Source organism: Hippoglossus hippoglossus, chromosome 19 (genome assembly GCF_009819705.1).
Source record: "Hippoglossus hippoglossus isolate fHipHip1 chromosome 19, fHipHip1.pri, whole genome shotgun sequence".
In the NCBI taxonomy this organism is placed as follows: domain Eukaryota; kingdom Metazoa; phylum Chordata; class Actinopteri; order Pleuronectiformes; family Pleuronectidae; genus Hippoglossus; species Hippoglossus hippoglossus.
In genome coordinates, this window is record NC_047169.1 from 19068437 (window position 1) to 19095932 (window position 27496).

A 27496-nucleotide genomic window follows, 5' to 3' on the forward strand; every position below is an offset into this window, starting at 1 on the left:
AGACAATATAGGTGATAGAAGATAAGAAATATTATATTATAAAAGATGCACTCCAAAATACAGTAATAACTTTGTTAAAGGTAATAAAGTTCCAATATTGGTTGTACAGTAAGATGAGATTAAGTTTATATTGTAAAAACCAAAGAAATCTTGCTGCATGGTGCACGCTGTATCTGCCTCACTCTGCCCTCTAGCTGTTCCTGCCACATTTGTTGTTTGATCCGGTCTGTCATGTTTTACATCGTGCCCGAACCCCTCCTGTCCCCAGGCGTACTCCCAGGATGCCTACCTGAGAGGCAATGAGCCGTATTCAGGTGAAGCCCAGAACCTCCCTGAACCACCGCCTCCCTCTTACCCATCCACTAAACCCGGCTCCACGGTCCCCGAGTCCAGCCACACTCTCCTGGACAACTGGCAGTGCCGATCTGGCCCTACCACCTCGCCACTGGATAACCAACCCCAGGCTGCCTCTACGCCCACCTCCGGCTGGCCCGGGGGGCCTGAGGATTCAAGTGGCCACTTTGCCCCGTCGGGGCGGCACCGTGGCTGCTCTTCAACCATGAGTGCGCTGGACTTTCACTTTGCTAACCACAATGCTGCCATTGCCTCCGCAACACTGCCTACGCCAAGGAAGAGCAGCCTACCAGCCCGTGCCCGCACTGACGCCCTCTGCCACCAGGCTCTGTCTGAGTGGTACTACAGCCAGGCCGAGGCCGCAGAGCGCATGTCCCCCCGCCACCGCAGTATTTCTCAGGATCGTTTAGTGGAGCTGGGGCTGGGGTTGGCACTTGGCCCTGGACCTTCCTCTGTCCCCAAAATATCTGCAGAGCAACGCAGAAGAGAAACCCTCCTGCAACACCACCAGGCAGCTGCTGCTTCCCATGATTCCTTTTGGCTAGGTAGCTGGGGGGATGTATCAGGACCAGGAAGCAGGTCGTGCTCAGAGGGCCTTTTGGCAGCCTACGCTGAATACGAGCATAACTATGGGCGTTCTGTTGAAACGCTGGCACAGGCCACTGCACTGGTCTTACCACACAATGAACACACTTCACAAAGCCCCCAGATGACAAAACTCAGCGAGCAGATAGACCTTCAAAATTCAGAAGGGCATCAGCACCAAACTACAGTGGCAGCCCCCACTACAACCCCCTCAGCAGTGCCTCCTAGTGGTAGGCAGTCAGGTCAGCAGGTAGCCGAACCCCAAACAAGGCGAGTAAAAGAGGAAGAGCCTGTGGGCTACAGAAGTTACAGTCCTTCTTTCTCCCACAAAACTGGCCATCCCCTCCAGCAGGCCCACTCCGTTAAAGAGCCCAGCTACAGTGGCCCCCACCTCAACTTGAGCCCAAGCAGCAGGAGCATCCCTGCAGACAGCAAGGGGCAGATGGTACCCAGGCCCAAGTCCACACCTGCCCTGTCTGCATCAGAGGAGGAGAGAGCCAGGCTTGGGGTGGACAGGGAGGTCATCTCTCCCATCTCCCTGAATCAAGAGGTGGTCCTTCGGCAGAAGAAGCCTCCTTTAGGCCGGCGGACCCCTGTTCCGCCTCTTCGACATCCCCACTACACAACACGTGTGGAGTCACCAGAGCCCCCTGGATCAACACCTTCACCAGGGACCCCCTCTCCTGAGTCCGGGGGACCTGCCCCTAGCCGTAGGACCAATGGAAGCCTGGCACGGCACGCATATGACTCTCTGTCCTCAATTCCCTTCATAGGTTAGTGAACTTTCCTCTTATGCTACAAGTGGTGTGGAATGTCTGTTACAAATTAACACATTTTGGGACGTTTGTTTGTTCTCTATGTCAACATAATGACTGACTCTCTGTTCATCTAGTGTCATGTATGTGTTTCTGACTGAGTTGATGCATGCTGGTTTATTTGTCTTCAAACCTTGTCCTGTCCATCATTTGTACACTGTCTTAGTTCTGAAAGCTTTTCTCAGAACCAGAGCTGCTCTGGAGGCAGAAAGAATCTCATAGGCTCAGTCAACAGGCTAATTAATGGCAATTTTGCAGGCTAACATTAGGTCGAAGCCTGGTGAGAAATTTGAGTATAGGAGGAGAATTGTTAGACCATAATTGCTACAGACAGAAAATATTCAGGCTAGTTCAAATGAAGGTTAGCTTTTATTATTTGGGTATGAATGGCACTTTTTAAAATGTGATTATTTCAGTCTACAGAGAGGTTGTGCTGCTGTAAACTGTAGCCACTCACCCATCGGTAATAAAGTGAATATTAGCAAACCTTTTAGCCATGTTACTGACATTAGTGAGACAGTTCACTGAACAGAAACGAGACACTCTCCTCCTCCATCGATCATTTCTGGCCTTACATGGTGTTGTTCCAGCTCGCACAGACGTCTAGTAACAAATCACTTGGATTCAGATCCTCCCATTCAACCCCTAGAGTTTCCTTGTATTGTTGCCAACTTGAGCTCTGTCTCCCAAAAGAACTGGTTCCCAGGAGCTACCCCCTTGACTCCCACCCAGATTGCTGTTTGATACATAGACACAGTACATTTATGTCGGTAAAAAGGAGATAGACCACAGACCTAGAGGCTCCTGTAAAAGGGTTTTGTTTGCAGTAGTGTTGTGTCAAGCACAGAGTTCTTCCTCTGACTCAGTCTGAGGAAGAAGAGGCTTGTGCTTTTTTAAAAACATTTTTTCAATCCATCATCCATTAAAAAATGTTTTCTGGGCGTGCGTGTTCCCATATTTTTTGGCACAAACAACAGGCAACACAAGGCAAACTGCAGTGCTCAGCCAGTGTGTACTGATTAATTCATCATCCTCTCCAGAAGTTTGGTTCCAGAACCAGTTCTGTGCATGGCTGTGAGGCCAAACAAACGTTCTTCGTTCTCACCTCCCACACCAACTCTGGGTTTTCCACCAACACCAGAGAGGTGTCTGTTCATATCCCCAGAATCAGCCTATGATGCCAGGCACATGACCCGGAGGCTACTGACTGTAAGTGAGTTTTCAGCCATTGTTTCACCCAGGGGATGATATGGAAGTTGTCAGAAATCTAATACCTGTGAGTGGGTATCACAAGAAACAGACTCTCGGATGCTCGCAATCATGATGTGAACGCAACACAGCATTACACTTTAGCAGTCAATAGGGAAACATTTCAAAGGTTTTATCAATGGCTTTGGTCAAACAGATAGCTGACAAAAGGATGGATGGCTGGATGGGTTGATGGATGGATGGATGGATGGATGGATGGATGGATGGATGGATGGTAGGTTGGTTGGTAGGTTGGTTGGTAAGTTGGTTGGTAGGTAGGTTGGTGTATCTGCCTCCACAGTAGCTCTGCCTCAGGGAGATGTTCCCACTTGAGGAAACTGTTGTGTCTTGCCACTGTCTAACCCCTCGTGTCTCCCTCCTTGTTGCTCACCTGTCATGATGACTTTGCAGATGAACCCACCAGTCCTAGTACTGACCTACGGGCCTGCTATGTACCAGCCTGCTCTGTGGTGTCCGGTTCCAAGGCCTCCACTGTGGCCATCCTCACTTCCACCTCTGTCTCCCCCACCCTGTCCTCCATCTCCTCCTTTGTCCGACCTCATTGTCAGGACTGCAGTGAGTCTCACTCACCCTCTGTGAATACTCAAAGGCTTTAGAAAGGGCTAGACCAATATAGAGTTAGCTTCCGATTGTGTTTTTGAGCCAACATGACAAACAGTTATGTAATGACTGATTGTGGCACACTTGTATATTTGTCTGGCCTTTCCCGTAGACTCAAGTTAAAGAGGTACAGTGACATTTACACTTAAAGGTTCAGTTTAGTGACATCTATTGGTAAAGTTGCATGTTGCAGCTTAATACCCCTCACCTCACCCTCCCCTTCCAAACATGAGAAAGAACCTGTGGCAGCCTTCACGAGGCGTTTTGAGTATAAAAAACATTGCGGCCTCCATAGAGAGGACCTGCTACCGATGTAAATATTAAGTATTTAAATATAAAGGGCTGATTCTAGGGTAAAGAAAACAACAATTCGAACAATTTAGTTGATTACACACTAGTGAAAACATCACTAGGATTATTTTATATTCAATTTCTGCCAGCAGGTCCCTTTCACCTAAATCTTACACACTGAACCTTTAAAGAATTAGATCGATAGAAAGATAGTTTGGTATTTCAGATGGCTTTAAATACTACATTACCCATGAGCCTTAGGTGCCTTTGCTATACAGATGAAGCCAGTGACGCAAATCAGAGCAGGAACTAATTCAGATCGTTTTGTTGCTGCAGTTGGTAACAAATCGACCTCTGTTTAATAATGAAACGATTTCAAATGAACCAGAACATCTAATTCTTTATCTTACGTCTGATAGCTATAAGCTGTATACATCACCATCAAAATAATTTGATGGCATTGTTTGAACACTTCAGTTAACAGTGTTGTCTTGCCACACTGGGAGAAATTTCCCCATCTTATCTTCATTTTCATTTAAGACTTTAAACTGACATTATTTTGTAAAGCTTAAATGCATCCAGAACTTAGATAGGTAGGCAGGTATTCTTTTTAATGTTCACTACACACGTTTAACCCTTTAATCCACCCCCCTCTCTTGTTATATCCATTTAACACTCATCTTCTTGTTGTTGCTCATGTCACCACCATAGATTGCATTTTTGAACCCTCTTTGTCATCCTCCTCTCCTCTCTTCTCTGACGTGTCTTTTGTCTCTTCAGGCAGCATTAAAGGTCGCCGCTCCTCTTACCTACTGGCCATCACCACCGAGCGATCCAAGTCCTGTGACGAGGGGCTCAACACCTTCAGGGAAGAAGGTCGAGTCTTCTCGTAAGTCAGGAGCTCAGACAACACTCAGACAAGCTGCATTATGAATAAGTCTATAGTATATAGTCTTAGGGCCTGATCTACTAAACTTGATTTCACCCGCAAAATAACATTGCAAGCTGATCTACTAACGGGAGCACCGAGGATTGCATTAATGAATTTGCATTATCGGGAGTTTCTACCCGAGTGCGCAAAATACTGGGACGAGTAGATGCAAATACTTAAATTTAGCACACGCACTGTGATTTACAAAGCCTGTGATAATTGCGGTGATTGTGAATGCGTCTATATTTAGTACGTTTGAAAGGTAGGTGCTAATTCACACAGCACTGCGCACAGATAGCTGCTGTTATTGTGGTGAGGAGGAGACGGGAGGAAGAAGACGGAGAGAATTGGTTGTTTCAGAAAGTGAACTGCACCTGCTGCTCAATATGGGTCCGAGGCATCTCTTCCACCGCCCCCCCCCCCCCCAAACCTGTTTTATTTGCCAAGGTTTTACTATGAGCTATTTTTTCTTTTGTTCCCCTTCTTATGTCCTGCCATCTTCCCTTTATTTCCTCGGTTGTTCTTTTTGTTTTACCCACAGCATTTACTTTCTCGCAGATATTCTCTCCCATATCGCGTTTCTTTGACTAAACAGGTTTGTTTGCCTCTTCCACTAACACCTCCAATTCCATGGCATTAAATTTCGCTATGCGCTTGCTCCATGGACGAAACCAGTAACGCACGCAAAACACTACTGCCTCTACCATGTTTGCACCTGTAATCATTTCCGAAATTATTTTTAGTAGATCACCCGCAAAACGCCCACCGACCAAACGTGCAATCTGTTATAATGCACACGTACCTTAGTAGATCAGGCCCCTAGCGTTCAGGGAAGGGTGTAGGAGGTCGTCACACTGTCCACACTCACATTGTTGTTGTAATTTATTTGCTTTCTGCTCCACAGCAAACTACCAAAAAGGGTCAAGAGCTTTTTCACTGATGGGGTGAGTTGTTGTAATGAGCACATAATACAGCATACATCAAAATGAGAACAGCCCTAATTAGTGTCACTGAAATGTTTATTACAAATCCTGTCCAGTAGAAGGTCAGTAAATCTGAGGAACAAAAATATTTGACTCGTTAAACTATAATAACATTTCTATATTAAAGAACCAACTGCAACAAAAGTCAGTAAACTTTTATTTTTGATGACACATTAGCTCGTCCTGTCCATGGATGGTCCTGTGGACATTATTATTAGGACGTTCACTGCTCCTTCTATTGTTGGCAGTTATTGTGACTCTTCCTGCTCCTCCTAACCACTGCTGCAGCTGTGTTTCACTTTAGACTCTTTCACAGTCTGGTTTTCGGTCTTGTTCAGTCAGTTCCTCATGAGGAGGAGCCTCATTCCATCAGACACCACCCAGGACAGAAGGGAGGAAACTGTTATAACACTGTTCAGGAAATGTCCACATAGTTGTGATCACTTTTGTTGCAGTGAATACCTGTTAACTGACTTTTGTTGCATTGAGGTTGTACTGTGGGGCCTGTATTTTCTGTGCAGTCTATCGGACCTGCTGGTTTTTTAATAAACTAAAATACCCTCCACTTAAACTTTTATATCATTGTAAAATAAGGTAAGATAAGTTAATTGTCCCAGAGGGGACTGTGCTACAAGCCCATTCATTTACATGCAAACATCACAGACACAAGCATTTGACGTGACGCTAAACAGTTGCTTCACATACAGCAAAGAAACAAAATCTCTCAGGAATTAAATATGATTAACATGTTATATACAGCATATGGGTGTTCTCAGTTTTGTCTGATTCATGTATTTTCTGTTTCTATTCCGTTCATTTTCAAATGTGAATCCCTTAATGTCCCTACTCTGTGTTTCAGTCTCTGGAGAGCCTGCGAGCTCAGGAGGAGGCCCGGTCCAAACGCCACTCCACCTCTGAACTGGGAACCATCACTTTCAGTGACGTGCGCAAGGAGGGCTGGCTACACTACAAACAGATCCTCACGGAGAAGGGCAAGGTACAACACACACACACACACACACACACACACACACACACACACACACACACACACACACACACACACACACAGCTGCAACAAGCTGTTTGGACCTTCAATGAGCCAAGGTTGCAGTTGAATGTCAAGCTTTACAAAATGGCAACAGTTTAAACAATTGAAATGCACGTTAGTTTTCTTTATGAAACAATGGATCCTTCACATCAGACAGAGGAAGATAAATCCAAACATTTTTAACCAGGGACTGTACGTCTTGCTGGCTAAAATGTTCACTATCGCCATCACATTTTATTTGTGTAGCCCATATTCACAAATCACAATTTGTCTCATAGGGCTTTAACAAGGTGTGACATCCTCTGCCCTTAACCTTCAACTACAAAAAAAACCTTTTAACAGGGTAAAAAGAAGGTAGAGACCTCAGAGAGAGCCACATGTGAGGGATCCCTCTCCCAGGACGGACAGAAGTGCCTTAGATGCCACGAGTAACAGAGCACAGTTTAGCCATGTTGACGAATCCAAACTGTGACAGATTTTCCATGTCAAGTTACATTTGCTACTATTGCTATGATTGGACAGCTGCTGTTTGGCTTGAGGGTTGTAGAGAAGAGTTAAGAAGGAGCTGCCTCATACAGATATTCGATCCTGAAATTCACACACATTGTTCCTGTCTCCTCTCATTGTAGAAAGTTGGCGGCGGCATGCGGCCATGGAAACGCGTCTTCTCCGTGCTCCGTTCCAATTTGCTCTTCCTCTACAAGGACAAGCGAGAGGCGGTCCTTCACGGGGCGGGGGCGGGGCCCAACCAGGACGAGCACCCCCCCGTCAGCATCCGCGGCTGCCTGATCGACATCGCCTACAGCGAAACCAAGCGTAAGCACACCCTGCGGCTCACCACGCAGGACTTCTGCGAGTACCTGCTGCAGGCCGAGGACAGGGACGACATGCTGGCCTGGATCCGGGTGATCAGGGAGAACAGCAAGACCGACAACGAGGTTAGATCTTTAAACCGAGTTAGTCTTCTACAGTTTGCACGAACACAATCTAACTCCTACTTCTCATTTATCCTAGGAGATCGGGTTCTCAAGACAAGCTCTCATCAACAAGAAGCTGAATGATTACAGAAAACACAGGTCAGCATGGGGGATCAACAATAATTGAAAATGTTCTAATAGCAAGGAAAGCCCTCTTTTTTTCACATAAAACTGAGTTCATCACAGAGACACTTTTAAAAAATCCGTCTTTGTTTCTCTCTCTTGCTGCAGTCTGACAGGTAACAAGCCAGATTCCTCTCCCAGAGTCCACCGTATGATGCCTCCCTTCCTCCTGGCTAAGACTGACAACACCTTAGTGAACCGCACCTCCAGAGCAGGTGGGTACAGACATGGCTCTGCTCAGTGTTCGCCATCGTACCATAAAACTGCTACCCGCTGGTTAAAAGCAGCAAACGTACCACTCATAGATCAGTGTGGCTTTTCATGCCCCGGGCATTTGTGTGAACAGGAACATGTAACAATGAGAACTAATGATCTGATTTTCAGTATAAAGTATACAATGACTCAAGATTAAAACTAAGGACTGTATTTTGGGTCGCTTGAGGTTAAAAATAAAGCGTCTTATTTTAAAGCCTGTGACCTGAACAATTTCTATTTTCGGCAAAGTATTTTTCAGCATTTGCATTTGTGTTATTTATGTACGTATAATTAATTAGTCAAAATAAAGATAAGGAAAGGATGTACACAGTGGTGTCGGCCTTAGGAAAAGTGAAAGCTCAACAAAACTGAGAACAGCCCTAATTAGGTACACTGAAATGTTTATTACAAATCCTGTCTGAGTTGTATTTAATTTTAACCAAAGTCCAGTAGAAGTTCAGTAAATCTGAGGAACAAAAATGTTCGTTAAACTATAATAAAATTACCATATTAAGAAACCAACTGCAACAAAAGTCAGTAAACTTTTATTTTTGATGACACATTAGCTTGTCCTGTTCGTGGATGAAACCAGTCTGACACAAATCTGTGGACATTATTATTAGGACGTTCACTGCTCCTTCTATTGATAGTAGGTATTGGTCATATGACTGTTCCTGCTCCTCCTAACCACTGCTGCAGCTGTGTTTCACTTTAGGCTCTTTCACAGTTTTTTATATACAGCATATGGGTGTTCTTAGTTTTGTCGTATTCTGTTCATGCATTTTCTGTTTCTATTCCGTTTATTTTCCACCAACCAAGCAAACAGGGTCAAATGTGAATCCTTTAATATCACCAACTCTGTGTTGGAGTAGCTGCTCTGTGTGAATGAGTCACACTAGCCCACACGTTTATATAGACTCTTACAGAAGTTTTTCAAAATCTGTGCGTGTGTGTCTGTGTGTGTTTACACTCAGATGACTGCAAGGCATTGTGGGGCATCAACATCATGAAGAAAGCTAAGAAGACAAGCAGTCCAAAGGCTTTCGGTGTGCGACTGGAGGACTGTCAGCCCGCTGTCAACCATAAAGTAAAAACACTCAATGTTTAAAAACTACACCGACAACGAAACACATGATGACTCCAGTTGTTTGTAGAAAGAAAGATTCAACTAAAAAATATATAATAATTGTTCAAAGCTTCCTCTTCATTTCATCCGCTGTGTGATGCATACATACTTCTTTCTGCGTCCGTCTCTCCTGCTCCTCATTAACCCCACCTCTGGCCTCTGTCTGCAGTTTGTCCCCCTGACAGTGGAGATGTGCTGTGGCATGGTGGAGGCGACGGGTCTGGAGTACACTGGCATCTACCGGGTGCCCGGGAACAACGCCATGGTGTCCAACCTGCAGGAGCATCTCAACAAGGGCATGGACATCAACACGGCTGAGGAGGTGCGGAGGACAGAAACATGTTCGACCTAATTACCCAGTTTAAAAAGATTTACTGTCTCATGAACAAAGGCTGTAGTTAGATTTAAACACCAGGAATCCTTTTTTTTTCAGATTATGTGTATTTATATTTTTCTACAGCAGATGTTGTAATCCCTCTGTCTGTCTCCACAGAGATGGCAGGACCTGAATGTGATCAGCAGCCTGCTTAAGTCGTTCTTCAGAAAACTGCCCGAGCCTGTGTTTACTGACGGTGAGGCCGGTCATTTGTTTACTGTGAAGTGTAGCATCATCTTAATGAATGGGTATATTGTTTAATATAAGAATAAGGCAGCCAATGGATTATTTCCTCAAACTGGGTACAGATAAAATGTATTTTTCTTCCAAAATCAGCTTCTTAGACACTGTGTTGTTTGCATGTGGAAAATATACTCAAAGGGATAGTTCACCCAAAAAGGAAAAATGCATTCATTATTTACTCACCACTATGCTGATGGAGGGGTGGGTGAAGTGGTTGAATCCACAAAACACTTCTGGAGTCTCAGGGGTAAACAGCGTTGCAGCCAAATCCAATACAATTAAAGTAACTGGTGACCATTTTTTCAAACGTAAAAAAAACAACATGCCTCCATACTGCTCCTGTGGTGTCCCGCTACTAAAGTAGGGATGCTAATGCACACCCAGAGCGTACCCTGCGAGAGCTTGTGTGCAGTGTGTGCGTGTTAACGTGAACGCGACTCCGAGGAGGATCACACAGGACATTTAGGCTAATAACGCGATGTAGATGACCTAGTTTCGAGTCGAATTTGAAGGCCGGGGCTTACAGACATTTGGAGGACACCACAGGAGCAGTATCGAGGCATTTTATGTTTTTTCTGTTTAAAAAAAAAATGGCTGCGACCCTGTGTACCCCTGAGACTTCCGAAGTGTTTGTGGACTCAAACACTTTAATGCTGAAATGGTGAAATTTCAGAAGAAGTCACAGACATGTTCTCTGCCGACAGACAAATACATTGATTTCATTGATGCCAACCGAATAGAAAACACAGAGGACCGGCTGAAGACCATGAAAAAACTGGTATGTGTCGGAGAATAGAGAGCGATGAATGTTTTTTCATTGATTCCCTTTGTTTTATTTAGAAATATTTGTTGTTACACTCATTTGTTTCTTTCCTTCATTCTTTTTTCAGATCCATGACCTCCCTGATCACTATCACCACACCCTCAAGTTCCTGGTGGGTCACCTTAAGAAGGTGGCAGATAACTCTGACAAGAATAAGGTTAGTTTGGGCCAGTTAGGTTTTCGTGTTCAGAGTTCAGCCAGACATGACATGACTTTAACTTAACTTTCAGATGGAGCCAAGAAACTTAGCTCTGGTGTTTGGTCCCACTCTGGTGAGGACGTCAGAGGACAACATGACCGACATGGTCACTCACATGCCTGATCGCTACAAAATAGTGGAGACACTAATCCTGCACGTAAGAAGCAGCATCTTTTTACTGCCAGATATGAACAGTTTGTTTTGGGTGGTAACAGTGTGTCGTGATACTGTGTGATGTTGCTTCAACAGTGTGACTGGTTCTTCACTGATGGAGAGTTTGATAAGGAAGAGAAGGTATGTTGTTGTGGTTTCTATAATTGTTAATAGTCACGTATTCTCATCTCTCATCAGTACTTTGAATCTCAGTATTTCTGCGTGTGTGTGTGTGTGTGTGTGTGTGTGTTCATGTGTGCGTTCATAGGCCCCAGAGGATAAGCGGGACATGCAGCCTGTGCCCAACATTGACCATCTGCTGTCCAACATCGGCAGGCCGGGCATGCCAGGAGAGGCATCTGGTGAGGATGAGTCATAATCTAATATTGAGTTCTTCATCTGATCTGTAACATTCTCATAGAGATACATGTTCACTATGAGGGGATCATTTTTTTCTGTCTGATTAACTGACAGACATAAAAAAATCCCCTTTTTTAAACCTTTTCTATTCTCAACGCTGAGGTTGAGATTCAAAATTTCGGCTTGAATGAGCTACAAACATGAACTTTGGCCCAAAACTATGATGTGTCCATGTGCTTCCCAAGAAATACGATCCCAGTCGGCCTGATGGTGGCGCTGTGATCAACTGTCAAAAAAGTGATGCCATTTTCTTCTAAGCCCTTGACACTGAGATGGCTGGTGACTGCAGTAAAAGTTGATGTCCACTTTCTCAGACAGTGCCGACTTACAATTTTCACTAACCAGAAACAGAAATACAACAATAGTTATTAACTTTCCATGTGCATGTAAAGAGAGCTGTATAACTAACCTCCACCTACCTGAGGCCTTGATCTTATCCGTGCAAGTCAATATTAATGCAATAACTGCAATAGGCAATAACTCTTCATCAGGTTATGTATCAGCTCTATTATTAATTTGTTGTTCGTTTGTGGCAACTAGATTGAATGCACCATGTAAGCATAGTGTATACTAAAATAGTAAAGGTCAAAACCTAGATCTTGACACATCTGTCTGTGGGCTGCCTCAGTGGTTTGTGCTTTCCGTTGTTCTACTAAGCATTTCTGGCAGCTGGTGATGGTGGCTAACATCTCCTTTTCCAAATAGTCTCTGGTGGCCTCCCGGCGATGGAGCTCCTCAAAGTGGAGTGTGGCTTGTAGGGAACACGCTGGCTCCCTTAAGCCTATATATCGTATACGTATATAAAGTGCATATATCACGAAGACAGGGCGTCCAAACATGGGGGAGTGCAGACTTTTTGTTGCTTCACCAGGGTGGAAGTTGACTTTGCTTCCAGAGATTTTCAACTTTTCAACAGGGCATTTTAACATCTCTTTTGTACATAAAACAATAACACAATGATGTTTGATATAAAAACTGACCCCAGGATGTTCTTCAAAACTGAATGTAAATAATACTCGAGAGAAGTGTAGATCGGCTCTATATGAAAAGTGCCCTGAGATAACCTCGGTTATAATTCGGCACTCTACAAGCACTCAATGATGCTTTGATCCACCAAGACAAAGACAGACACTTACATGAATGCCTAAACCTTCATCTAATTGGATATCTTCTTTGTGCTTGTGTAGGTCAGATGTAGCTTCAGTACGACTTAAATGGAAGTGCCACCTTGCATTTATCTTAAAGGAACCCAGGAAGTTTGTATTTAGTGTAGCTCAGGGAAAATGGCTTGGCATGAAGATGACTAATGCTAATTAAAACCCATAATACTAATGACATATAACCTACCCTCTACATTCGGTATTGTTAAGGCAACAGATCGGTGGCCTTGTCAGGTCAAACTCAGCTCAGTGTCTTTCTTTCCCAGTAGATGTCTGTTCTGTTTCTCCAGCTGCTATGTTTCTGCCTGTGGATACTCATGATGTTTCCCACTTTTTCTCAATTTCTCTTTTTTCTTGGACCTTTGTGCACTCCTTTTCCTCTAGCTGAAACAATGGATCAGCCTCTTCGGTAGGAACAGGTCTTCTCCTTGTGTTTTGTGCTTGCTGTTTGCACGTGGATTCATTTGCCCACTCATTTTCTTTTCACCAGTTTTGGTGCCCCCCCTCCCCCCCAGTGTGCCATAACCCCCTGCCTTGATGGTGTTAAAGGCAAATTCTAGCCATTGTTGCTACTTAAAGTAAAAGCAGTGAAAACAGTTGCAGTTGAGTTTTAGGACGAATCCTCAGACAATGGCTAGAGTTCTCCTGAAAGGTTGTGGTTCTGTGTGTTGTGATCAGCCAGACATCACAAGTTTGTGCCACCTCCTAACACTAATGCTACCATGTGTTCAATGATGGCACCTAATTTACATCTTATTCTTTTCTAATAGATTCCACTACCAGTGATTCACTTAAGTCCAAGGTAAGCACGACCTTACTTGTACCTAAAATCTAGGATGGAGATCATGGCTTCTGAAACATAAAGGATAGTGTTATCATTAAATGACTGCGATTTCTACCTTTCAGTATTCTTCAAACCCAAAGAAAGATCGGAACGCCAGGGACTTAATGCCCAAGTCCATCATCACTGCAGTTGCCCGAAAACGTAAAAAATGCCTCAGTACCTACTTGCCCGGCAGCAGCGCCGATGAGGACTCCGAGCATGAGCCAGTCAAAGCCAGTAACTGCAGGGGAGGAGAAGGAGGAGAAGAAGAGGAGCGAGGGGAAGAAGAGGAAGTCAAGGGAGAACATATTTCCAAAAAAGAAAAATGGGATGAAAAGGAAAATGGGGTGAAAAATGGAGAAAAAGCAGCAGAAAAAGATTCATTGGTAGAGAGAGAAGGGGCTGGAAAGGAGGTGGGGAGGGAAATAGGCAATGGCACAAAAAATCCCGAAAGTGAGAGCAGACAGACAATGACCTTGCCGCGAACCCAACTGCAGCTTCGTAACAAGCATCTCCACTCACAACACCAAATCCATGCCAGACACCCAAGGCCCTCATCTATGATAAATCCTCCTTCCCACTTTAGAGCTGACAATCTGGCAGCAGGACGTCCAACAGTCCCTTTCTGGATCTCCCCCACCAGGCCTCCCAGCCTCTACCATGCTTCCGGCTTTCATGGGACCCAGCAGCCAGACTGGAACCAGCCACCAGCAGTCTGCTACAGGAAGACCAGAGGAGGGAGGACGAGGGCTATTTCCATGAATCTGGAACTTGAGCTGGGCAGGAATGATGACAGAGTCAGAGGATGTAGAGCGGAGAGGGTGGAGGTGATCAGAGTCATTGAAGGAGCACCAGGTCAGCATGGATATGTCGGGGTTCCTCAGGGATCAATTGCTGGCCCCAGGTTAAGGCCGCAAATAGATACCCTCCCTCGTCTGCCCCACAGGGCTCCCCCTCTCTCCTCTTCTTCATCTGGATGGATCGATCAAAACTCCCCAGGATCCTCCTCTGTAGTCATGAGGAGATCGGCACTGGACCCACGGGACAAGATGAGAGCGCGGCGTCGTCATACAGTGGTAGTTTAACCTGACTGTTTCACCCATTAATGCTTTACCAAGTACTTCCCATTTACTCACCAACACTGGATCACCTGTGTCACTGTTACTAAAGCCGTCCGTCATGTTACTCAGTGGTCTCAAAACGCTTCCCTCTTGGATTTCTGCTGGCAGTAAAGTTGGAGAAGGAATCCCGTGGTTTAGGAATTCTTTCGACACTGTGAGCAGCTTTGACGTTTCGTTTATGTAGCTGGTGGTGAACTAATAGCTAACAGGCTAACCAGCTGGCAACATGCTAGCATTAATCAGTCAGCATATTTCTCTGAGCTAAATCGCTTGTTATTTCACTGTTCGGTGTACTGTTAACAAGATACCAGTTTAAAACCATCTGCGAGACATTCCCCTTCCGTGAAATGTTTTGCTCTTGCAGAATAGGTTGAATAAAAATTGCAACAGGTCCAATCTATGAAGATCATCAGACTCCCAGATAACCGCCCCAAATAAAACTTGGTTTAGGATAATCGAAGAAAAAAATCACCAAAACAAGGTATGGATGGTAAGGTTTGTATTTTATCTTCAAAGATGATTTGATTCACACTTTATTTTTTTTCTAAAATCAAACTCAAGTTATGGCAGGAGGTAATTGAACTAAAATGACAATTATATCATCAACGCTATTATCCCTTTAAATGTTAAAAATTGTTTGGATAAAGTTTGTAGAAAATTAAATAAATCCTGGTGAGAATTGGTGCAATCATTGTTTTACCTTCATCTCCTAGACATAGGGACTTTAACATATATTTCTAAAGCTTTGGGAATCAGCTCCTTCGAATGTCAACTTAATGAACGATGATAATACAGATGGTGTAAAAGCTGAGACAAACCAAGACACACAATACATTTGAACTTCCAGCTAAACCTTCACCAGCAAACTACAGAGCACAGTCATCAGCCATGTTTTTCATTTTCAACTGCGCTGTACATATGTTGGTGCCCCCTCCACCCTCCCACCTCCCACTAGTTTTCACTAATGATGTCTTCGTTGGGCAAATATCACAGTGCACTGATGCAGTTTCAGTTCACTTCTCTGCCTTTTACAAGCTCTTTCCAAGTCCTCCTGTGGATCTACAGCGAACGTCAGTGATCAGTGGGAGCAAAAAGCGAACTCACTTTCTGGATGATGTGACGTGGGCATTACGTCGAAGCTTCCATGGACTAAAACAATGCATGCATGGGGTTATTGACATATCAAAATATGCAAAGCCTAAGTGTTCAACACAAGCCTGTTGTTCTTCCCTCTGTGTGTGTGGGTGTATGCGTGTGTTCGGAGAGCGATGTCAGAGTTTTGAGGATACTGACGTCTGTTTCGTCAGAGGAACTAAGTGTTTGAGGCAGCTATGTCAAGTTATGCCAAAATCCTTGTTGTTTCTATTTGGGTAATTGTACAGTGTGAGCAGTACGGAGACGTACTGAGGTGAGAAAAGTGTTACTCCAGTTGATACATTATATCAGTGTTATAAGGACAGCATTGTCATGGGAGCAGATGATCGTGAACCAGTAACCTCTTTAAATCCCAAACCACAGAGTCTTACCTGGGTGATATTTTTGCATTTTTCCTTTTCACATTTTCAGTGTTCTACTCTTTTCCCAGAACCTCTGTAAAAACAGACGTGTACTTTATGTACGTGGGTGACTGTGCGTGGACCAATTTTGTAACAGTTGTACAAAGCCTTGTTAACTTAACCTGTGTATATAAATATTATACTTAATATATTAAATTATTTGTTTTGGAAATGGGTTTGCATGTTTTTATTTATTCATCATAATATTTTTTCCTAGACTGTGTGGTTTGACAGTGATGTGGTACCAGGGTTTGTGCAAATGAGGCAATACGGAAACTGATAAGGTTGAGGAGTTTATCTGTCAAACTAATGATCACGTCCAGCTTAGTTCTATAGGCTTCACACAGAGGTCAGTGGACTCACATAGTAAAACTCCCTCAGCCTCGTATGATGTTCCTGTTCGAGAATCTTAGAATAAAACCTTCATGATGTTTCAGGATTACCAACAAACTATTCAAAACAAGTTCAAAACTGGAGGTGCTGAGTTTCTAAGATATGAGCATATTCCTGACAGAGAGGGCCTATTGACACACTGTCCAGTTGCATTACGTGACATTTCAGCTGTAGAATTCTTGGAGCTTCTTCCTCGATCTCAGCTGCCTTGCGTCACATCAGTCTTCTAATTTTTTTCCCCTCTTACAAGTCCCAAAATTACTGAACTGCAACACTTAATTTCTGGAAAATTATTAGTATGACCATCTCATGTTAACTATATTTGATGAATAATACTCAACAAATGGTAAATGGTCTGTATTTATATAGAGCTTATCTCGTCTCAATGACCACCCAAAGCACTTTACAGTACAGTTCATTCACACACACATAATCTACGTGCAGCACTTTTTTATATGAGAAAGGCACAGCTGTTGGGGGCAGTTTGGGGTTCAGTATCTTGCCCAAGGACACTTCGGCATGCGGAATGAGTAAGACTGGGATCAAACCATTAAGCCTCTGTTTAGGGGGCAACCCGCTCTACCCATGAACCACGGCCGCTGCCAACAAAAAAAACAAGCACGGGAACTTACAGCAAACATGTCTGGTTTATTCACTTTATCTGCTGTAAATAAGAAGTGTTGTGAAGTGTTCAGACCCAGTTACGTTATTGTGTAGCATTATAGTTAACATTTAAAAGGAATGCTGTTTTTACCCATCAATCTACACTTTAAAGCCATATGTTTGATTTAACTATCTATGAGATGAGTCTATAGCTTGACTGAACTGAGTCGAACAGGTTTTTATTTACTCTGCATGTCGGGATAAAAACAAAGCCATAAGATTCAAAACACTTTCTGTGGACTTGGTTGAGTGCTCCCAGGAGAACAGTGGCCACGATAACCTTGAAACAGAGGTTATGAAGCAGCAGGACCTTTACTAGAGTTGACCATCTAGACAAACGGAGTAGCGGGACAACACGGGCCCTGTCAGTGAGGTGATCAACAACCCAACAGTCTCTGTAACTGAGCTGCAGTGTCCTGCAGAGGTGGAGAACCTGCTGGAAGTACGCCCATCTCAGCAGCTTTCCATCAATCAGACACTAAATAACAATAATGTGACAGATTAGGATTACTGCTGTGAAAATAAAAGCTTTCATGTAAAAAAAACAAAACACAAACACAATTGCTGCCACAGATTTAGACAGTCGAGCCGTATAGGAAATATAGATCTTTAATTTGAGCTTGTGTTCAATAACAGTTGTTATCTCATCAGTCCGGCGTCCTGTCCACGCTGTACTGCCCTCTCATCCCCGGTATCAACTAGTAGAGCTGATGGGTGGATCTCAGTCTGTGTACCTAGTAATTGCTTATGCCTGCAGTTACAGTAGTTCAACATGAAAAGGGAGAATGTGAATTTGTACAGTGATGATGGATCTACGAAGTGAGATGGTGAAGTTACACTGTGATCAAACAGTTAAGCTGTGCGGTGCATTCAGAAAGTTTCACACACCTTCACCTTTTTCACATTTTGTTTTGTTGTTGCCTTGTTTTTTTTATTTATTTTAGAATTAGGATACAACATTATGGAACGTGTAAAAAGCTAAAAGGTGTCTGAGTGCACTGTAACGTACAGGACGTCAAAGAGATGCAGCACCAGAGCAACGATAACACACAAATTCAATGTAAGAGACACTGACCCACAACCTGAGCTCACAACATTCACAATGAAAACACAAGAGTCTCAACACTCACTGCAAACGTTCTGATATTTTCCATAGATGTTGAGGGTATGGAAGCAAAACCAGAAGAAGAGGAATAGGGTGAATGCACATTAAGTCTCACTAACATAATATATTAATAATAAAATCTGAGTCTTTAATTCAGGCTTGTCATGATCAGTATAAGCACATCTCCAGGTTTGATGAAAACAATATCGCGTGACTATCTGATTCCTGCTGCCCGGCACAGGGCAGCTCATGAAGCCACTTGAATATTTTAAATAAAGAATCTGCAGTGAGTGAGAGGATTTCTGGATCCTGAGGTACATTTGTCTCCCAACAGACAGTCCACAAAGTTCTCTCCTTCCTCCTGGTGTTCAGGGTGGCGGTGGAGGAGGAATCCCTCTTGTGAATTCATACTGGTATTAATCCTTTCTGCTGTAGAAATGGAACTCCTTGCACCGATGGATCGCTGTGGCTGAATGGTTGAGTGTCACTTCACGAAGATATGCGTCTTCTCTTCTGGGCTTTCCTCAGCAGGTAGACCACGCTCTGAGCCACAAAGGGCCACACCAGGAAGAGCAGCACTGTCTGACCCGACACGTCAAATGGCCACCACCCCTCCTCCTGAGAGAAAAAAATCAATCAGTCCATTATTCATCCCAGAGAAGACAAGCAGGAGTTTAAACAACGTAGTAATCACACACCCGACAACTGGCTTTCACTAAATATTCTATGTGAGAGCTTGTGCTGAGAGGTTATGTGTTTCATAGTGGCTGAAGAGTTCAATATAAACAGAACACATTATACAACGATAACACAAACTTTAAAGCAGTACCGGTGAAGAAAAATCTTTTCATCTAATTTTTTTTCATTCATTTGTGTATTTGACAGGGACAATGCACATTAATCAACAGCAAAATGACTGTAAATGAGCCAGAGTTAGCTCAACAGGCTAATTTCCATCTGTTGTCCTTGGCCATTTTGTGTGCCTGCTCTTTGCAACAAAGTGCACAGATGTGTGATGAAGATGACTGAACCTCTAATCAGTATCTACCAAATCAGAATTAACTCAATGAGCCTCAGTTGTCCTTACTTGAATATAGATTTTTGGTTCAACGTACATGCTGACAGTCAAACCAGAAAGTACAAAGCTTGAAGTACAAAGAAGCATTTCGTATTGTACCTAAACGGGAGGGAATAGATAGCCGTCTGTGTTACTGTGGGTCATGACACAGAATCTCATGGTCCACCTTTGTATCCACACACTTCCCAGACAGGATGTCCCCTCTTTGACACAATACATCTAATCTGTAGCATTCCGGCAGAGGCCATCATGACCTCTTGGGGGAACCAAATCTGTGATTGTGGATAAGTAACAAGATTCCCTGTACTAATTTCCTTTGGTAACTTGGAGGAAGGCAAACAACAAGCTGTAAGTCTAATGCAGGTTGTTGGACAATGTGTTATTTCCCCCACCCCCCAGTAGATATAAAGCAGCAGTCATTTATTTGGAGTAGTGTTTGTGTCCAGCTTATGAGTCTAATGTTCAGAGGGTTCATCACTGCCTGTTCTCTAAACACAAAGTAGATGAGGACTGTGAGACTGAACCAAACAATCAAGTCGTGGGTAAGAGAATGTCAACAATATGCCCTGTTCAGACCTGGTATTAACATGTATTCAGATCTGAGTCCATCAGTTCACACCTGCCATTAGAATGTGTCCTGAAAGTGTGATCATCAGGTCTCACTTCCCTGCTCTATATACAAAGAAAATGGCGTACGTCATGTCCTTTCACAAAGTCTGACTTGTTCCAGTCACTTTAACCCTGATGTCCTGATTGCGTGTCTCGTGTTGTGTGTAGCAGATGAACAACATAAACGTCAGTACTGTTCAGGTCATAACTTCTGATTAGTGTCGGTGTTTATTATTGAAGTGTAAAGTTAGTGCAGGTCAGTGAGAGAGTGGAGGGACGACACTCAGACAGGAGACTCTGACATGATAAAAGACGACCGGACCTTTAATGTGTGTCTGTCCTAATCCTACAGCAGCGGTGATTGTAATTATGCAGAGGCGGAACTTAGCTAAAACAGTAACGTAGCAGAAAACATGAATCGATGTTAATAGACCTTTTAATTGCTCATGAGACAAAACCTCCGAACATCAGTTTGACAAATAATCCTGACTCAAGGTTTCACTTCCTAACCATTTCCAGAGCTTTTACCCACATCTCACAGCACCAATGATGAGCTGAAGAAAAGCTGAAAAAACAGTGTTCCCAAGGTCCTAAATTAACTATCATGCCCACAGTCAGAGGTTAGTTAGAAGACTTCCGTTGAGTACATTCATGAACAACAGTTGCTGAACACACACATTTGGAACTATAAGAGTTGACTCTCTTACCTGCTGATGTGAAGCTGTGGTTGCACACTGCAGACATTGCCTCCACTCTGAGCCCTGAGCCTATCACACAGAAAGCAGCAATGATCTCAGGGAGTTAAAGGGTGAGTCTGGTTATGTTCTACATTTGTCTTTTTGTCCACAGATCCCATGCACAGAGGCAAACCAACAGTGAATGTCTCCTACTAAGTAGTGTGAGTCTCACAACCTGATCCATCAGATCCTTTTTTTTAAATGAAAGCATATGTGTGTGAGGTGTTTTTTTAAAGATGCATGTCTTCACTAGTGTGTGACGGAACAGAATGATCATCATATACAAGCTTACATGTGTGGCAGCGAGCCTCTCCACAACCTCCAGCCGGTCCATCACACTCCTCATGTCCTCTCTGAGCCTCCGTAGTGCCACCATGATCTGCTGCTGTAGCTGGGTGTCCTGGATCCTCTCTGCCCCGCCCTCGGAACCATCCCCTCCTCCTCGTCCAGCCCCGCCGCCGCCGCCGCCACCACCTGGGCCCCCCCACCTTGGACTTCCCTGAGGGACACCACCTACGGACAACAACATAGGACAAGCATTACTTGTGGCAAGTGTGAGAGAAGTGTAAAGCAAAGCGCCGGTGACAACAGCTTACGTTCTCTCCAGTTGTGGTTGGAACCTTCCCGCCCACTGTCTCGCCTCCTGCTGACGGGACCCTGACCCTTCCCATCGCTACCTCCCTCTCCACCTTCACCTGCTCCCACCTGCCGGGCCTCCAGTCGGCCGGATGTCTCCAATGACACGTGGCCATTCGGAAAACCGTTGAATTTACCTACAGGAATCTGTGAACACCAAGAGGAGAAAAGAAAAGAAAAAATATCAACCTTTGAAAAACTCTATTTATACTTTTCAATTGTAACTTATAGTGTAATACTCCAGCTCTTTGGAACAGGTGTTTCACTGTGTTGGACAATGACTGTATATAAAGATGGACACATTTGTAAAAATGAAGCCAAGTATTATGGATACAGGTGCTGCCATCTTATGTTTTATGTCTATGCAGAGGTGATGGAGTGGAGCCGTGTTATCGATACACATGCTTAACCAGTCAGAGCCAATAACTCATTTAAACTTATCAGAAACATGAACACTTAGACAAGCATCAGTGTGATAAGAACTACCTAAAATGACAGAAACCATCTTTATGAAAAATGTTCTAGATATGTTCTTTGACTTTTTTTGTTTTATCCATGTCTCATCCACCAACATGGAGGAAGCAGGGTTTATGCCCTTCACTGCAGCCAGCCAGCAGGGGGCAACCATCATTATATTCAGTCATTGGTGCTGGAATTCCAAACATGCTTTATACTGTTTGTTGGCAGCATCACAAGCTCTACTTCCAGCATTTTGAAGATGTGAGTCATACCTTGATGTTACTGAGTTGCTCCACTGAATCCACAGAGTCACAGAAGATCTCACTCTCAGAATCACTGGTCAACGCCAAACCCTCGCACACTCCAGAGTCTGCAGCAGCACAACATGTATTTGACACAAGTGAGAAAAGCAGATTTCATGTCTATTCTTCAGATTCTCCAGTTTGATCTGACTGGAAACTAGGGATTAAACCTCATTTTTGTTGATAATATATATTATGTCAATATAAAATTTGGTGAAATTACTTTAGCTTGTGTATCAGTGACAAAATACCTGATACAAAATTGTCATACCCTTTCATCTCTACTGGAAACAAATATGCAAAAATATGATTGGATTGATGAAACGATGTTGTAGTTCTCCTGCTTCTGCCCGCTCCGCCCTAAAACAAGACCTCTTAATTCTAACCTCTTTATTTTTTCTCCACGTTTTGTGTTTGAATGATATCTGATGATATAAGGTGACAGACCTTGAGAATTTGAATTCCCAGAGACGTACAACTCCCATGGCGAGGATTATTTTGCATTATCTTGAAATACTTTTGCATCACATGGTTCTCTTCTTTAGTTTACTGATTCTATTCCTTCTGAGCCATACATATTGGAGTGCAGCTTGGCCGCATTCAAAATATATAATTTTGAGGGAAGGCAGAGGTGGGAGGCTCCTTATAGAACAGCATATCTGCTGATGGTTTTTGGAAAAATACATTCAGATTTTGAATGAGTTTAAATAAATGAACAGATGAGAATAAAGAAACATCTATAAATAGAGGCTTGTACCAAGATGAGGGTCAATCTTACTGCTCTCTGCCCTACAACCCTCAACTCTCTCTAGAATATTCCACATTAGCCCATGGGGCTGCCTCTGATTCTGAACTGGAATGCAGGAGTGAAACAACAGACTAGCTGCAACTTCTCAACTTTGCCCTGTATCAATAATGCCCAACACTGAACTGCACAGCACAGCAGAGAACTGGAGTCCTTCTGTCTGTCTCCTGTGTAAGCCTTATCTCAGCTACACATCACCAACTTTAACACCTGTATTAATGAGATCAGAGGTCACCATCATTAAATCTGGTTTGATCAGCCGGCTCTCTTTCTCACCTCGTACAAAATGTTGGCTGCGATCTTTACAAAAAAACACCTGGAAATGTTTGTCTGTTGTTTTCACAGGAGAACTACATTTTAATATTAGACGGCTTATAGAGTAGAAGAGAGGTGTGGACAGGAGCTAAATGGTAAATGGTCTGTATTTATGTAGTGGTTTTCTTGTCTTGATGACCACTCAAAGTGCTTTAAGGAGCTACACTCTTTACATACCATTAGGGATGGTGTTGGCTGTGAGGTCTATAACCTCAGCCGGGCTGAACTCCCGATCTGGATCCTCTGGAGGAAAAGAGTCTTCTTTAGGAGACATCTGCTCCTCTTCCTCACTCTTCATCTCTGCTGGACTGTCAGCATGCTCACTGCCTTTAAGACCTGTGGTAAAAGACAAACACTCTTCTATTTATATATTCAGTGGAAATCGTCAGCAAGTCCTCACAGCTCCATAAATTTCCTGTTGAGCTGAGAGATAATGGAAACTGCAGTGGGGACAGTTTGCAGCTCTGGCACTGTGTGACAGCTGTTTGACTGTAAAGGTTTCACTAAGAAAGCTCAGGACCATTATGTCTTAAGTGGAGATGGAAATGGTAATACATGCTTGACTATTGCAACACCCCTTTTCACCATAAAACATCCCTCTGTCGTTTACAAGTTGTCCAAAGATAATCTACCCTGAGAGAGATGCATATGCACAACAGGCCCATGACATTGTGAAGTGGGTGTGAATGTCAGATTATCTGATTCAGAAAGTTAAAGAAAAAAAATGGTCAGACACAGATAGCTGACTTTAAGGTGGGGCCAGTTTCTGAAACTATTGGACCAGAAGAAGAACATTAGGAAGCGTTCAGGCTCCCCACAGGTGGAGGGAACTGACGTCAGTGCCCCCTCTGGCTGCTCCGTTACTGCTGCAGACCCACTGACCTTCTCTAAGTGCAAGCAGGGACCCTGGAGGCTGAGGCATATCATCAATGACCAGGTAGAGCGGCTCGAAGTGGTGGAAGAGCGACGCCGTTTTCTCATTCATGGGCAGGGTGTCGATGACCTGCAGACCAGTGGAAATCTGTATTTATCTCTGTTCATCACAATACACGTCTGTGTGTATTTGGCTGAATTGTATTTATCTTGTTTTATTTAATGTTCTTCTTCATAATTACAATGTTACTGAGAACTGATCTGATCAGTAACAAAATTAAAGCAACAGGAAGGTGACCATAACAAATTAGGGGTATAATCTAAACATTGCCTGGTAGCCAAATGTAAGATTTATGTGCAAGGGTGTAATCATCCTATTCATTCATTTATCTGAGATATTTGGTATAAAAATAAATCTTACATCTCTCCTGCAAATGGAGATGTAGATGTTGTCATAAATACCATTTTCAATACTGAACTGAAATATATGATTGAAATCAATAAATCTGTTCTATACCTCCTGGGCTACTTTCTTCATCTCGTCCACATATGCAGCCATGGCACTTTCACTGCTCATCCCCCCCAGGTGGCTCCACGCATCCCTAACACGTACACCAGTACAACAAGTAAAACACAGGTCTGCCACTACACAACTTTACTGGGAATATAAAAAAGGATTCAATCACAGTGCTTTTGGCAATGTCATAGTAAAATAAGACTAATTTCTCCTTAGCTTGTTAAGGGAAATCAGCTAGATGTTCCTAGATGTCTATGTAGCCCTTATCTCATCGTTTTAATATGAAGTTGACAAATAAGTGCATTTAAGATAATATTACACAAAACAGGTGAATAAATAAATAAAAATTCAACATAGCAGTACTGAGGAAGTCATATGTATAGTTAATTCAATGCAACATTATTTATAATAACTTTCAATAGTCTATCCATAATTGATGAAACCACTGACCTGAACCACAGTCCACCTTTTAGTAACTTTTGTAATATGAGATAAACTCAAATAGAATGATCTTATTCTGACCAGCAGCAATGAGTAAAACATTGATAATACATACAAAAAACATCACACCAGTTTTAAAGCAAATATATTTAGCAAATCTGTGTAGTAGCCTCTACTGGCAAACACACTAAAAAACAATTAGTAACACATTAAAAACACTTCTGACTCCAGGCTGTCTGTACGAGCTAAGGTGTCTGCTACGAAAAAGTAACCCCGATCTAATTACAGAGTGATATACAAGCGCACACTTATACACACCATTTGTAGCGGCCAACTGGGTCCCAGAACCCGGGTCGCGATGCTGTACAGGGTCCACACACTGCCTGCTTGTACAGACTGTAGAAACGCAGCATCACCTCGTAGGAGGGCCGGTAGGAGCCTGTAACAGAGGAGTCATTTATCAGCGTTTCCCATATGTTGCCGTCCAGATGATTTAGTAGCTGCCAAAATATATATACAACCAATTTTAGGATTTAAATGCTTTCATCCACCCGAGAGAACCATCCACTATCAATTAACTAGAGAAAAATAGTGTTGGGGTGTTGGCCTATGTTTGCTGACTGTCAATACTATGTTAAACCCAGCAGAGTGATCCTTCTGCAAGCTGGATAGTTTACAAGCACTGAAAAGCCCCACACTCACAATGCATTGTTAAAAGGCCTCAGATTACACTTACTGATATACTCAGATACGATTAATTTTAATGAAGTTTGTTCTCTGTGCATAAGAACTCAGCATGACTCACAGCTGCACTTGGTCCAATGCTGTGAGGCTTCTGTTCTGGAAACAGGACCGTATTATTAAATTAAGTGCTGGGTCGCACAGTTGCATCGAACAACAACAAAGAGTTTTATTCAACTCTTCTTAAGACTTCACCAGCAGCAAACTTCCTCTCACATGGCTTGTGCCAATCATGACGTGGCTGTAAAATGTTACCCACCATTTTTGGGAAGGTTATGGATGACATCCACAGCCGCCTGAAACCGTTTCTGGTGATCGACCACAGGCTCCTCCATCACTGGGACTGGCATGACACTTCCAACTTTATAAACCTAGGCGGAGCTGAAACACCACACAAACATACATGTAAGGGTCAGGTAGAAGAGTGAAATCAAAACTTACTGTGTGTGGCAAGCATCTTGAGCTACGTCACATTCAACACTGCATGTGACATGTGGATCATAAAAACTGTGAAAGGCTCAAAGATCTCAAAGAAATCTCACAAAACAGGACCGGAGGTTTTAGGTTAACTATTCTCCACACCAAGCAGCTTTCGGGGTTGGGAAATTAATTGATATAGCCTTATTAAAAATAGGAAAATACTATCTTACTAATTCATTATTCATCCCTTAAAAGTCATCATTTAGCAGGGATACCTTTGGAGGCAGTTACTGTCGCTCCCTCAGGGGGTCACTTGTCGATGACCCTGCTCTTAGGACCCAGACTCACGGTGTGATGTTCTTTATTATGCCTGCCTCGCATTTATAAATTCAAAGGAATGTCATGACATGTCCACATAATACTTCCCCTGGTTTGTACTTCTCAGTAAACGTGTTGTGTGTGATGTTCATTGGTTTTCATGTAAGTTTCTGTCAGAAAACTCTCAGCAGTTAGTTTGTCCACTATATACAGACTTATATTATATGATAACACGTGTCATTTTTGTTAATTATTTCACGTTTGGTAATAAATAATAACTCATCAATTACTTAATTATAACTTGTGTTTAAGTGTTTGTTCAGCTAACAGCTGTCAGAAACTAATCGTCTAAACTAAGAAAACATGACAGGGCCTAACAACAACTCTTTCTAGTTGCAATGCAGCTTTCAAACTGCTGAGCTGGACCTTCGTACCGAATACACCAGAAACATGTACTGATGGATATTTATACCGAGAATCGCCGTGTGGCTAAATTCAGGTTTGGTTTGATGAGACAAAAACACAAGATAGTAGAAGTTGAAGACATGGAAGCTAGCTGAGCTAGCTAACCAGCTTGCTAACTTGTCTTACCTCAGTGAGTGTGTGTCCCGCCGGCGGCCATGAGCAGCAGCATGAAAACAGCAGGACAGTTTCACAGAGACTGAGAGACAGGAGAGCTTCTGCACTTTCACTTGTTTCTGGCTTCACTTTGACGGTAAAGTCTGAGAAACTGTCACCTACAGGTCTGACCTGAACCCTGGAGCTACACCGGGATGTGCCTAATGGAGAAGACTTCCGTGTCACGTCACATGACCCATTCGACCGCGCCCACTTCGCTGTTTAAAGCAAC

At 43.3% G+C, this 27496-nt stretch overlaps 2 protein-coding genes across 11 annotated transcripts in view; one reads left to right on the forward strand and one right to left on the reverse strand.

The window, feature by feature from the left end:
* Window positions 1-15437, forward strand: part of LOC117752378 (rho GTPase-activating protein 23-like) — a 64365-nt gene extending 48928 nt beyond the window's left edge. For 7 of the 10 annotated variants that reach the window (XM_034569615.1, XM_034569612.1, XM_034569613.1 and 4 more), the window contains exons 7-24: window positions 269-1712; window positions 3414-3578; window positions 4695-4803; window positions 5750-5789; window positions 6688-6825; window positions 7509-7817; window positions 7894-7955; window positions 8088-8194; window positions 9209-9321; window positions 9530-9682; window positions 9854-9932; window positions 10684-10757; window positions 10870-10959; window positions 11033-11158; window positions 11251-11295; window positions 11423-11516; window positions 13505-13536; window positions 13641-15226. In XM_034569615.1, coding sequence (XP_034425506.1) covers window positions 269-1712; window positions 3414-3578; window positions 4695-4803; window positions 5750-5789; window positions 6688-6825; window positions 7509-7817; window positions 7894-7955; window positions 8088-8194; window positions 9209-9321; window positions 9530-9682; window positions 9854-9932; window positions 10684-10757; window positions 10870-10959; window positions 11033-11158; window positions 11251-11295; window positions 11423-11516; window positions 13505-13536; window positions 13641-14642 — 4182 coding nt within the window. In that variant the 3' untranslated portion in view covers window positions 14643-15226. Of the gene's footprint in view, window positions 1-268; window positions 1713-3413; window positions 3579-4694; window positions 4804-5749; window positions 5790-6687; window positions 6826-7508; window positions 7818-7893; window positions 7956-8087; window positions 8195-9208; window positions 9322-9529; window positions 9683-9853; window positions 9933-10683; window positions 10758-10869; window positions 10960-11032; window positions 11159-11250; window positions 11296-11422; window positions 11517-13504; window positions 13537-13640; window positions 15227-15270 lie in introns of those variants that run through there. The other 3 variants (XM_034569606.1, XM_034569608.1, XM_034569614.1) reach the window with 3 other exon arrangements.
* A 2450-nt stretch (window positions 15438-17887) lies between these two features.
* Window positions 17888-27438, reverse strand: acbd4 (acyl-CoA binding domain containing 4). The gene is made up of 11 exons (XM_034569645.1): window positions 27238-27438; window positions 26168-26289; window positions 25486-25606; window positions 24727-24811; window positions 24219-24339; window positions 23514-23672; window positions 22187-22284; window positions 21416-21602; window positions 21112-21332; window positions 20790-20849; window positions 17888-19013 (listed from the first exon to the last, which is right to left on the reverse strand). The coding sequence occupies exons 2-11, from the start codon at window positions 26256-26258 to the stop codon at window positions 18885-18887; spliced, it is 1272 nt and encodes a 423-aa protein (XP_034425536.1). The 5' UTR covers window positions 26259-26289; window positions 27238-27438; the 3' UTR covers window positions 17888-18884.
* Between the last annotated feature and the right edge of the window lie 58 nt (window positions 27439-27496).

Excerpts from the sequence above, each read along its gene's own strand:
- acbd4 (XM_034569645.1), bottom strand. The coding sequence starts at position 26,258 with ATGCCAGTCCCAGTGATGGAGGAGCCTGTGGTCGATCACCAGAAACGG. Across the intron at positions 24,812-25,485 it reads CCAGTTGGCCGCTACAAATG|GGATGCGTGGAGCCACCTGG; the intron begins GTGTGTATAAGT and ends TGTACGTGTTAG. Across the intron at positions 21,333-21,415 it reads CAACCACAACTGGAGAGAAC|GTGGTGTCCCTCAGGGAAGT; the intron begins GTAAGCTGTTGT and ends TGTTGTCCGTAG.